Below are 13,453 nucleotides of genomic sequence, written 5' to 3' on the forward strand. Positions count from 1 at the left end.
GGCTCAGCAGCCATGGCTCACGGGCCCAGCCGCTCCGCGGCATGTGGGATCTTCCCGGACCGGGGCACGCACCCGTGTCCCCTGCATCGGCAGGCGGACTCTCAACCACTGCGCCACCAGGGAAGCCCATAGCCATCTTTTTATTCTCGGTTGTTTTCTTTTCTCCTCACCTCTTGGGAAACTGGTCAGTGCCTTTGAATTTTTTTCTCCTTAATACAGATATGCAAGAGTGTAACTGTTGACAGAGAGCAGGAAATGTTTACACGTCTAAATAATCAAAATATGTAGGGAGCATGTGTGTGTGGGCGTACATACACGCTGGCTGTGTAGCTGCACAGGTTGTGTGTGTTTCTCTCAAGTCGCCATGCATTTCCGCAGTTAATGAGGAGGGCTTAGCATCTCTAATGGCACTTACGTATGTAGTCTCAGCAGTGTTTTAAGGAGGAAGAGGGTTGCGGGAATTCTGACTTCCGCTTAGTGGATCTGTGGTTTAATATTGTGGTATTCTGGGGAAATCTGGGTTCTGGCACCCGAATTTCAGTTAGCCAGGGTCTCCATCGCTTTGAGAGTAAAGAAGTGGGAGAAGGGTTTTCAGTCATTCTTAAATCCATTGTTTAGCAGTAGCTCAAGGCTTTGTGCGTTATAATCACAGAAATGAGGTTGGATTCCAAAGGTGTGGTCAGTGTTCCTTGCGTCCATAATGCTAGCCTCTCTTTGTCAGATCATGGCCCAGAGATGCTCCAACCAAGAGGAGACTTAAATTAGGGGTGTGGCAATTCACAGGCATTGTAGCAAGATTCATTTAAGCTTCAGGCAAAAAATAATATATGCTATCTCCTTAGAAATATTACGGTTGCTTTCAAAGTTTGAAATAGCCTTGACAGCTTCCTGTGACGATTACCTTGAACTGAGGCATAATCCCTGGCCGACGACCAACTCCTAAATGAGGTACAGTAAATTGTATTTGCCGTCTGTGTTTTTGTTTGTATTTCAAAACACAAGTTGTTGTTGTACCATCATCTTTTCTTGTTTGTATGTTTGTTTTTACTTTATTCCTTTACCTTCATGGTAGTAATATGCTTGGCTTTAAATATTTGGTCCATTTGATTCTGTGATATTAAGAGATTTTAGAAGAAAAGGTCATCAGCTGTCTTTCTGGGCATTTTGTACTATATTTACTTTGGACCCAGCTTTTCTTGCCCTTGGTTTCTGATTAGCTGTTCCTCCTCCTTGCCTTGGCCTCTCATCTTGCTTGGAAACATTTCAACAGATCTGTGTTTGGATGACTGTTTTCTTTAACAAATAAACACTAGCTCAACCTTGGGAAAGAGTCAAGAAGACAGGATGGAATTCTCCGTTAATGCTTCTGGTTCAAAGGCATGGAATTCTTGGAGTAGGGAAGCTGCCTTCTTAGTACATTGATGTCTGGGAGTTGCTTCCTGCTTGAGGGGAAACATGGGATTCCGGGGCATTCTCAGAAGTTTTGGATAATTTGATGAGACTAAAATAGTCTTATTGTTTATAAATTTTTAGAAATTAAAGAAGGGATTATTTGGTTAGAAAAGTGGGCTTTTTGGTTCTTCAGGGTCTAAATCGATCTTGTCTGAGGTCTGGCACAGAGCACCCCTTTCAGAGGCCTTTTACCCAGATTGTTGGAGTTGTCCAAAAACTAAGTATCAAGCGGGGAATAGGTGGTCTTCAAGGAGTATCAGGCTTTAAGCATAAAGTTTTCACCCAAGAGAAAACGGTGATACCAAAACACCCATTTCTGTTGACCTTCTTTGTGAGACTGTGTCTAAGCGACTTTACAGGCACAGGAAGTACCAACTAATTCTACTGAAGTGTTACAGGACCCAGAAAGTAATTTGTTTTTTTTATTTTTTTGTCTTTTTTTAAAAAAATTGAAATACGTTTGACATACAGTATTACGTTAGTTTCAGGTATATTACAAAATGGTTTGACATTTGCATATGTTATGAAATGATCACCATCATAAGCCTAATAACCATCGATCTCTGTACAAAGTTATGATAATAATATTGACCATATTCCTTATGCTGTATATATTATGCTGTATAATATTGACCATATTCCCCATGACTTGTTTGTTATATGACTGGGGGTTTGTACCTCGTAATCCCCTTCACCTATTTCACCCACCTCCACATCACCCTCCCTTCTGGCAACCACCTATTTGTTCTCTGTGTCTGTTAGTCTGTTTTCATTTTATTTTGTTTTTGTTTTTTAGGTTGGACATATAAGTGAGATTATGTGGTATTTGTCTTTCTCTGCCTGACTTATTTCACTTAGCAGAAAGTGATTTCTGTTTCCTCCCTCTGTGACATTCCTGAATCTTCAGGAGGTAGAGCTGAGAAAAAAATCAGTGTGTTCTCTGTACTCCTGACCTGACAGAATGCAGCTGATTCTTGTTTGTTGCAGTAGTGACATTCTGTAAAGTCACCAAAATGCTGAATTAGTGCCTACTGAACCGTTGCTCCTAGGGGATTCACAGGCTTAGGTTCCTGTGAGCTTCTGTCACAGCGTCTTCACAACTGACCAATACATAACCTTGCTTCCATTTAAAGGGACCTTATTTAATGGTGCTGATACATTAACATTGAATTCCCGATGAACAGCACTATAACTCATGCTTGAAGTAAGCTTACCTAACACATGCATTTTCTCCACAAGGCACCTCACAGCCTTCTTGCATTTAGAAACACTAAACAGCACTTCAGCCTCATGCCTGGGGACCATTTTAAACACTGAAATCACCAACCAGAAGCACAGAAATATGAAAAACATGGCACAGGACAGACCATGAAAAGGACACTTATTTATAGTGGGAGAGCTAAGCTGAAATGAGAAGGCAGAGCATTGCCTTGTTTGACCTCAGCTGGGATCATGCACACGGGCACTCAAATTTTTTGCCACTCTGTACATGGCCATGAACAACTGCAAAAGTGCCACTGATACTGATTTTGGGGTTACAAATACATTTTAGTGAGTGGGCAGATTCACAGACATCTACTGTATAATATAAGCAAAGTAACCCCAGACATTGTAGCAGGAACCCTCCTCAGCCCAGCTCTACAGTTCACGTAGAAAGCCAATCATTTAAGGTAAAAATGAGTTACAAGTTACTATTGTGACCAATATCCAGAACACGTTTTTAGACAGCTTCATATAAGATGAAGGCCAATTAGTGATTCCTTTTGTTGAATAAATGACAGTTAACACTTCTGCCCTCACTTTGAACACCTGTAGAATAGGAACAACATCTTGTGTATCCCCAGGTCCTTGGTATGAAGGGTAATAATGGCCAACACATAGTGGGACCTCCGCAAGTGAATGAATAATAAATAAATGAATGACAGAATGAGCCAGGAGAAATCTGCTCCATGGTGCCTGGGCACTTGAGGGCACAATATGAATCTGATGTATCTTTTCAACTTAGATCATGTCCACTGTGTTCATTAAATTAACTCAGGTAAATGCTTACTAACTGTCAGAGAGAGTAATGTCAGAGCTGCTGTAGCATGGAGGGTATTGCAGCTGGGCCGGAGGATGGAACAGGAGGACCACCAAACGTTTTGAGAAAACTACTTAAGGGCTGGAACTTCACTGGACTCTTTCTTCCATCTCACCATGGAGCCTGGCTGGCAGGATTTTTTTCTCTAACATTCTTGATACCAACTTCTCTCCACTTCAGCCCCACTCCCACACTGCTGTTATTAGAAACTTCTCTCTAGAACATAGATTTGTTCATCTCAACCTCTTGCTTCAAAAACTCCATTCTCCCCATAAGAAACAATTCAAAGCTCTGTAGTGACCTGGCTCCATCCCTGCACCTCAGACTTCAATCTCTTAACCATCGCACTGAAGTACACCCTGTGCTCAAGCTAAACTGGACTCATCACTGGATCCCAAGCATGCCTTTTAGGACTTGTGGCCATTGCATAGACTGTCCCCTCTGCCAGTGTTGTCTGCTCCGTCGCCCAGCTCTTCCTTTCAGCTCTAGCTCAAATTACAGCCCCTGTGCTATGTCTGGCAAGATGCCTGTCTCTCCCCAAGCGTGAGCTCTGCAGAGGAAGTGTCTGTGATACTCACCTTTGTGCACAGCCTCTAGCATGTTAATGTTCAGTAAATGTATTTGAATGAGTGAATGCATCTAAACATTATCTAGAGGAAATAAGAAGGCTTAAAATGTCTTTTTAAACAAAAAAGGGAGGATAGACTATCACATTCTATTAAGGCAAGTAGAAAGCTGTGGCTGCCCTTTTGTTAAGTAGCTTTGTCTGTTGTACAAAACTGAGCTTTTCCACTCAGGAAACACCTACACTGTGCCACACTCCCTGGCCCCCAATATAAACATCCAGGGACTAGACTTAATTAAAGTAGAAGCTAGTGAAATTTTATGTGAGAGGAAATGACATTCAATTTCAGATATTATCTGTTTCAATTATTTCCTGCAGATTAACGATTCATTTCACCAAGCATTTATCGTGGAGCTACTATGTACAAGAAACTGGGCCAGGGGCTTTGGAGCGTGAAAAGATAAGCAGAACACAGGGGCTTTTGTCTAGTGGGAGAGAAAGTTGTGGAAGCGCATTTCTGTAAAACAGGATAAAATGTACACTTAATGCAGGTAGAGCCATGGTTAGCACAAAGGAAGGAGAAACTTATTTCCAACCTGCTCAGTTCCATAGAAGAGCTTGGATCTAACCTGAGCCTTGAAGGGTGCAGTTGGGAGTAGGTAGGTAGCAAGGCAGATGGAAGGAGTAGTAGCATGGTTAGGGCAGTTCCAAGGGGAGGGAACGGTATAAGCAAAGGCACTGAGGCAGGAAAGTACAGGGAGCAGCAGCAGGGGACAAGTACTGCAGGGAGCATGGGGGTGAGGGTGGAGCATTGTTAAATAAGACTGGGAAGGCACATAGTCTGATGGAGGGAAATGTAATGGCAGTTTGCTTGGAATTAATTCTGTGGTCATTAGGAGCCATGCAAATTTTCAAAACAGAGGAGGTATATGACAGGAAGGGCAGTGGCTAAAAATTACAAGCTTTTACTAGGTGTCAGACACTTACTAAATCCTCACCATAGCAATTTGAGGTTAGTACTATTATTGCGTTGGCCAAAAGGTTCATCCATCTTTTTCCGTAAGATGGCTCTAGTAGCATTTAGTTGTCTTTAACTTCATTAGAAACAATTTTGTTAGATTGTATGTGACAGCTGTCATATCAGTGTGCATTTAAAAAAAGACATCAAAGTTGGTGAATTTTTGTGTAGCCATTTTAATACTGAAGATGGAAGGAAAAAAGCAACATTTTGGCATATTATGCTTTATTATTTCAAGAAAGGTAAAAACACAACTGAAACACAAAACGTAAGATTTGTGCAGTGTGTGAGAAGGTTCTGTGACTGATTGAACGGGTCAAAAGTGGTTTGTGAAGTCTTGTACTGGACATTTCTCGCTGGACAATGCTCCATGGTTGAGTAGACCAGTTGAAGTTGATAGCAATCAAATGGAGACATTAATTGAGAACAATCAGTGTTGCACCACGTGGGAGGTAGCTGACATACTGAAAATATCCAAATCAAGCGGTGAAAATCATTTGCACCAGCTTGGTTATGTTCGTCTCTTTGATGTGTGGGTTCCACATAAGTTAAGTGAAAAAAACCTTCTTGACCATATTTCCGCATGCGATTCTCTAAATGTAACAGAAATGTTCCATTTAAATTTTTATTTCATTTTACTTTTATTTATTTATTTTTTATATTTGGCTGCATCAGGTCTTAGTTGTGGCATGGGGGATCTTTCGTTGTGGCGTGTGGGCTTCTCTTTAGTTGTGACGTGCGGGCTTTTCTCTAGTTGTGGCATGCAGGTTTTTCTCTCTCTGGTTGTGGCATGCAGGCTCCAGTGTGCATGGGCTTGTAGGTTTTGGCACACAGGCTCTCTAGTTGAGGCGCCCGGGCTCAGTAGTTGTGGCGCATGGGCCTAGTTGCTTTGCAGCATGTGGGATCTTAGTTCCCCAACCAGGGTTCGAACCCACATCACCTACATTGGAAGGTCGATTCTTTACCACTGGACCACCAGGGAAGTCCCTCCATTTTTAAAAGAAATTGTGACGGGTGATGAAAAGTGGATACTGTACAATAATGTGTAACGGAAGAGATCGTGGGGCAAGCGAAGTGAGCCACCACCAACCAACCAACACCAAAGGCCGGTCTTCATCCAAAGAAGATGATATTGTGTATATGGTGGGATTGGAAGGGAATCCTCTGTTATGAGCTCCTTCCGGAAAACCAAACGATTAATTCCAACAAGTACTGCTCCCAATTAGACCAACTGCAAGCAGCACTTAATGAAAAGCATCTGGAATTAGTCAACAGAAAATGCATGATCTTCCATCAGGTTAACGCAAGACTGCATGTTTCTTTGATGACCAGGCAAAAACTGTTACAGCTTGGCTGGGAAGTTCTGATTCATCCGCCATATTCACCAGACATTGCACCTTTGGATTTCCATTTATTTAGGTCTGTACAAAATTCTCTTAATGGAAAAAATTTCAGTTCTCTCGAAGACTGTAAAAGGCACCTGGAACAACTCTTTGCTCAAAAAGATAAAAAGTTTTGGGAAGATGGAATTATGGAGTTACCTGAAAAATGGCAGAAGGTAGTGGAGCAAAAGAGTGAATACGTTATTCACTAAAGTTCTTGGTGGGACTTCCTTAGCGGCGCAGTGGTTAAGAATCCGCTTACCAATGCAGGGGACATGGGTTCAATCCCTAGTCTGGGAAGATCCCACATGCTACGTAGCAACTAAGCCTGTGAGCCACAACTACCGAGCCCACGTGCCTAGAGCCCGTGCTTTGCAACAAGAGAAGCCACCACAGTGAGAAGACTGCACACAACGAAGAGTAGCCCCTGCTCACCTCAACTAGAGAAAGCCCTAGCGCAGCAACAAAGACCCAGTGCAACCAAATCTAAATAAATAAATTAAAATTTTTTAAAAATTAAAAAAAACCCTCTATTCTACAAAAAGTAAATAAAGTTCTTGGTGAAAATGAAAAACGTGTCTTTTATTTTTACTTAAAAACCGAAGGCACTTTTTGGCCAACCGAATAGCATCACATTTTAAAGATCAAATGGAAAGCCCAGAGAGCTTAAGCAACTTCCCCAGGATCCACTGCAAATAAGCAGTGGACCTGGGATTTGAAGCCAGGAAGTTTTATTTAAGAACTTGGGTTTTGAACCTGGGATTAAAACATAGGATTCAGAGAGTCTCGGAACTTTCTGAATTGTTTGCAAAGTGTTTAGTATATATGAATGCGTGCATTTGTTTAAGAGAAAATCTATAGCTTTAATCATATAAAAGGCATGCTCCATAAAAGGTTAATAAGGACTATGGTAGCACCCTCTTCTCTCAGAAGTCCCTCAGGATGTTCAGTGCATTATATGGTGACTTCAGGCTTATGCTACTTCTTAGGTTGGAAGAAGCAGAACAATCTAGCGCCGCTCAAAATAAAAGGGAATGTCAAAACAGTTTGTAGGAATTGTTAGTATTGTAAGTGGCAAACTGTTCTTGATTTGTGAGAAACATAGAAAATGCCCAAGAAGTTCTTTTGAAAGTAAACATGAGCTATCCAGGCCTTGAAAACTGTGGATAGTTTGAGGGCAGAGACCCTGGTTCTGCATTGGGCAAAATTACTCTTACAAAAGCTAAATAAACTCCTGAAATTTGAAATGTTTTTTAAAAGTGCCTAGATGCTAATCTTCTTTCAACTGCACTAATTTGTCTTTTTACAGTTAGAAGGACTTAGGGGATGAATATTTATTAACCCATGAGACTGAAAATTCCTTAAACCCCGGTGGTAAATCCAAAGGCAGATGCCAGGATGAATGAATCCAGATTAAAGAATTGCCCAGTTTATACCACTTGAGAAATCAGATTAATACCTAAGTTTTGTTTAGAGTAAAAATTTTAATGCTTTAAATATATACATCTTTAAGACGTTACTATCACACAAGAATAGCAAATACAATATTTTAGATATTTTACAATATTTTACAATAATTTGCTGGATTCCCTACTTACTAGAGTTTTTCTTAACATTTCTCCCATCTCTGTTTTCTCATTTTCTATTTTGTGTTTTTCTCTTGGACTGTTTCGAAGGGCTTAATATATAGTCCCCATTCAGACTTGTCCAACTGTTAAAAAATATCTTTTATGGTAGTTTTGTAGATTTGAAGGATTCAGTAAGGATGGTAAATAACAATTGGTTGTCATGTCTCTTTAGTCTTTTTTTTTTTTTTGCGGTACGCGGGCCTCTCACTGTTGTGGCCTCTCCCATTGTGGAGCACAGGCTCCGGACACGCAACCTCCGCGGCCATGGCTCACGGGCCCAGCCGCTCTGCGGCATGTGGGATCCTCCCGGACCGGGGCACGAACCCATGTCCCCTGTATCAGCAGGCGGACTCTCAACCACTGCGCCACCAGGGAAGCCCTCGCATTCATCTTTGATCCTTATGTGAATCAGTTACTATGTTGGTGGTTGCAATATGGTACTAACTGAACTTTCGAAAGTCACTTTACTGGAGAAAAATTCTCCTTCTCATTCCCATCCCTATTTGGGAAAAATCTAGGCCCCAAAGACAGATGGCAGAGGAGTTGACAAAAGGGAAACTTGTAAGCAACTATCCAAAAATATATTAATATTTTAAATGTCTGAAGTGTTTTCTTTGTGAGTGGGTGTATAGTAAAGTTCTAGGAGCGGGGATTTGCCCTTAAAATAATAAATCCTTAAGATTTATTAAGGATTTATGATGCAGATGAGGAAAAACAAAGTAAATTGCCATTCTGATTTCCTTCTAGACTGAGAGAATTCAATAATAATGAGACAAATTTTCATTCAACCCAGCCACAATCTGAAAAGATATTGATATTTGCCCTCCCATTTGAAAATACTCAATGGTTCTTCATAAAGCATGTTAGATTGAAATCAAATGGGCATCAAAACCATGAAATTCCTATGAAAGGTGGGATAGTAAACAGAAATTGTTTCGTAGGGGGGGTTTCTTGATCTAGGCTTATAATTCTTTTAAGATTTACCCTAAGGCTTTTATACCTGCTTTGCTCATGACTGACTCAGTGTTATCTGATGAGGATCTTATTTCACTTTTGAAAGCGGTGTTGTTCTCTCTGTTGCGGTAGTAAGGGGTAGCAGGAAAAGATTGACTCTGGGCGGTGCAATTGAAACCCCCCGCCCCCATCCATTTTGAGATGAGAGAGTACCCTGCATGCAGTTCATAATGAAAAGACCTAGTTTTGAAGCATGTAACTGTCCCTCCTGCCTAAACAAAACTATTCTTAAATATAGGGGTAATTATCAGCACTCTCTATGAATTCATTTATAATTTGCTTTATTTTTCTTTTCATTGTTTTGTAAGAGGATCTTGGACACTATTTTTGCGACCAGGTAGACCTTGGACTCCTGCATCCTTTTGAGCCATGAATTTTCACATTATGTTCTTTAAGTCTGGAAAAATGACTTGCCCGTATTTTGCTGGTATAGTATGTTCACACGCTTTTTTCTCTCATTGAGATCTTGCTGAGTGAAAAATTGGTGTGGCATGAGATGGCCTATAAAATTTACATTAACCTATATCCCAATTCTGTGTTTGGAGACAGCTGAATACTCCTTGCATTTGTTTGATAATTTCTTACCCTGCATGCTGGCTTATATTATGATGTTGTTATAGATTCCAGAATATGAATATTTAAGGCAAAACCTCGCTAATTCAAGCATCTGAACTTTATGGGTCTCAAGGTTGAGCAATTCACTTGAAGGAATTAGACTGGCATGTGCCCGGCAAGCACAGTCATTCTCCTTGAATCTTGAGGTTTCTGCAGAGCTAGAGTCTCTCCATGGCCACGCCAAGTTTGCTGTCAGTCCACTTGGTGTGTAGTGGCCTCCACCAGCCCTTTGGACATGACACAGAGCAGAGAACCTGGTCCTAGGTTGGCATGTAGCTAAGAGCTTCATAGCATATTTGACGCTGTAATAAATGAGGAGGTACTGAAATAATTCCCATTTTTAAATACCTTGACTCACTTTCTAAGATGTAGCACAACCCCAAGGAATATTTAGCATTCCAATTCTTTATAAAAAATATTTATTACAGGGGCTTCCCTGGTGGCACAGTGGCTGAGAGTCCACCTGCCGATGTAGGGGATGCGGGTTCGTGCCCTGGTCCAGGAGGGTCCCACATGCCGCGGAGCAGCTGGGCCCGTGAGAACAAAGACTTGTAAAGTGCATTGCTTGAATCGTAGAGGTGGGTTCATACTTGTCAAGCAGGTTTATACAACACTGAAAAATAAACACAAATATGTCAGAAATCTTACAAATGAACAGGGCTTCTTATTCAGTGTGGCAATCTTAAAGGGAGTTTTTAGGTGAGTTTTTCTTAGAGGTTGACTTAATTACTAGAGAAAGAATTGAGCAAAGCAACAAGACTGGTTACCAGCGCCATGACGGTAGGAGATGTCATCTTTCTTTTAGGCGTATCATGGTGTCTGGTTAAAGCAACAGTAAGGCTCCACGTGTATTTGTTGAATTAAATTTTCAAATTAGTTGCTAAATTCCTCTGGTCTTAGGTTTCTCAATTAAGGTCAAGCCACCTCACTTGACTTTTCACAGATTGCCATTTTCTCTTCTTCCTGTCTCCCCCCCTAACTCTCCTTTTCTGCTCTTAACCCTGCTGGCCAGTGACTTTTGACTTAAGGAATAGCAACTCTAAGCTGTTGTTTTTCATTTTCAAAGAAAACTGTGTAGGAAAAAAGAGAAATAGGACATATTCAAATCATTAAAAAGATTATATAGAGACAGAGAGATCACTCTGTACCAGACACTGTGTTAAGAACTTGCAGTGAAAAGGAACCGAGACGTGGTGCTTGCCCTCAAGAGGTCGGAGTCTGTAGGTAAAATAGTCATATCAAGAGAGTTGAAAAGTACAAGTCATGGTGTGAGGGTAGGGACTGGGGGACAGCTTAAGTAAAGTTGACCATGTCAACTGGAAGAATCAGTCTTGGCCTCATAGCGGCCCTAGAGCAGGGTCTTTAAGGATGAGTGCCCCAGGCAATGTGGACTTGAGAAGGCATTGGGGGAATTCTCCAGGGAATGGAGAAGGTAATTCCTATGTTTGTGTATTGGCTCTTATGAGAAGCAAGATAGTTGTTCTGTTGGGGAATTTGGAGAGTATAGATTAAAAGAAGAGCTGGGAGAAGAAAAGGGCAGGCACTGTGAATGCTAGTAGATGTGGTGGATATGCCATGGCTTGGGAAGGAGGGGCAAAGGTTGCATCTGGAAGGAGGTGAATGAAAGTCATGGAACGGGTAGGGTAATGGAACTCAAAGTCTTGGTGAAGTAAGTCAAGGAGTAGCTGAAGGTGGCGGAGGGCATACACGTGAGCTAGTTGAATGGGAAATATTCTCAGAGAGGTGGATAAAGTGAGGAGTCTGGCTGTGCAGAGATTCAGGGTGTGACCATGAGCATATACTGCTAAGAAGGCCCTGCTCTTTGATTCCTTCCTTCCCATGGTGCTGTCTTTCCGGGGACTATATCCTCCCCAGTGTCTCTCATGTATAACCAGCCAGGATCACACACCTAAACTCCATGCCAGTTTCTAAAGTCCTCCACCTTAAACTAACCACATTTCTGACTCAAGCAACCTCATATATGAAACCTTGTAAAATCAACCTCCCCATGTTGAATTGATTATTGTTTAGTAGTCAGTATGGACCGTGTACAAACTACTGTATTACCAGCCATAACCCTTTATAGTCATATGTTTACATGGCTTTATCTCTTAAATAATAAGGTAGCTGGAGCTCAAAGATTGAATTTGTTTTTGCTTTGTTTTTTGTAAGCTAGAAAATTATCTTATGCTCCTATGTGCTAAATTTTGTGGGAGGAAGGAAGAGATAAAGAAATTAAAATTGTGGAAAGGAAGGAATTTGAAACCAAAGAATCATATGAACTCTGAAGGTCCTATAGGGTGGTAGCAAAAGCTGAAGGAGGGCTCTTGAGTAAACCTGAGGGTGAATAAGGAGGATGGTGGTGGTACCCGGGAGGTGAGGTGATAACAATAATAGGGGCTAAAAGTGTGATTACAGCCTTCCTCAAAGAAGTTGACGTTTATTGGAAAGTTTAATGACCATTGTAAAGGAATTTCAGAGGGCACAGTGGGGAATGGACTGGGAGGGAACTTGGTTGAGTCAAGATCTGCTGAAACCCATAACTTTTTGTAAATATTGCTTCTGTGTGGGAAATATTTCAATGAGAATTGACTCTTAAACTCTCACTCTTGGATGTTCCTTGGATCAGGGCTTCTGGGGATATCCACAGGAGAATGAATCGTAGCAATAACATCAGTAATGATATTATTCAAGTGCTCACATTATCTCATTAATTCTCACAACAGCCTCATGAAGTCTGTATTATTACCTTCCCCATCTTATGAATAAGGAGAGTTAGGCATTCCCAATCCTCGCATTCCTCCTAAGTGGGCTACTTATTCTAGCCAAGGCAAGGTGTACTAGAACCAGTCAGGTCTTCTGGGAACATCAGATCCGCCGCCTTGAACGCCTGACACTGCCAACTGAACTTAGCTTCCTGAGGGACTTGGTATCCTCTGCCACTTGCTTGAGTCCTGCAGGTTCAACCAAAGCCATCCTGCCATGTTGGGAATTTGATGGGTTGTACTGCTGCCTTCTGAAAGTGGGGATTTGGATGAGTGATAAAATAGGTTAAAATATATAAAGTGAAATAGGGTGAAATACAGAAAGAAGTAGGGAGAGGAGGGAAAAAGAATGCCTTCAGGTTAGGAAGGATGATAATACTGAAACTTCCCAGAGAATATATTTCCGTCTTCGGGCCAACATATAAACTTTCAGCCTGAGCCAGCATCTTGAGCTGGGAGCGGAAGACATGGATAACAAGAATATGTATTTTGTTTATTGGGGAAAAAATAGCTCATGGGGATTGTAGAATAGGGGCTATCAAAAAGTTTAAAAATCTGGCGATATGGGGTGACCTAATTCGAGGGATTCTTGAGGTTGGATTCTCTTGCTTCTGTGAGAGAGTCGTTTCTTTTGTGCTAGCTGATGAGGGCTCTCAGTGGCCTTCTCGGGGTGCTCTCTCCCCCAAAATGAAGGGAGGACTTGGTGCCTTAGCCAGCGGAAGATCCACCCGAAGTTCAGACAGGAGAGGGCTTGTGTGCTGGAGTGAGTGTCCTCCTTCTCTTGCAGACCTGATGAGATTGAGGAGGTCTCTGCAATACTTGTCCTTTGGCTGCCAGTCACCTGGCTTAGTATCTGCCAAGAAAATGAGTTTTAGATATTGTGTAACCTAGACAACAGTGGAGTCAATATTTATCCATTTATGGAGCTCAAATC

At 41.5% G+C, this 13,453-nt stretch overlaps 2 protein-coding genes across 8 annotated transcripts in view; one reads left to right on the forward strand and one right to left on the reverse strand.

The window, feature by feature from the left end:
* The window catches only part of PPFIBP1 (PPFIB scaffold protein 1), a 174,650-nt gene that overhangs the window by 59,681 nt on the left and 101,516 nt on the right, over positions 1 to 13,453 (forward strand). The gene's annotated exons all lie outside the window — the stretch shown is intronic.
* Positions 13,067 to 13,453, reverse strand: part of CUNH12orf71 (chromosome unknown C12orf71 homolog) — a 28,921-nt gene continuing 28,534 nt past the window's right edge. The window contains 1 exon segment of the mRNA XM_024733159.1: positions 13,067 to 13,372. Within this exon segment, the coding sequence (XP_024588927.1) occupies positions 13,067 to 13,372 (306 nt within the window).

The sequence above is a fragment of the Neophocaena asiaeorientalis genome, unplaced genomic scaffold, assembly GCF_003031525.2.
Source record: "Neophocaena asiaeorientalis asiaeorientalis breed wild unplaced genomic scaffold, Neophocaena_asiaeorientalis_V1.1 scaffold150, whole genome shotgun sequence".
Classification (NCBI taxonomy): domain Eukaryota; kingdom Metazoa; phylum Chordata; class Mammalia; order Artiodactyla; family Phocoenidae; genus Neophocaena; species Neophocaena asiaeorientalis.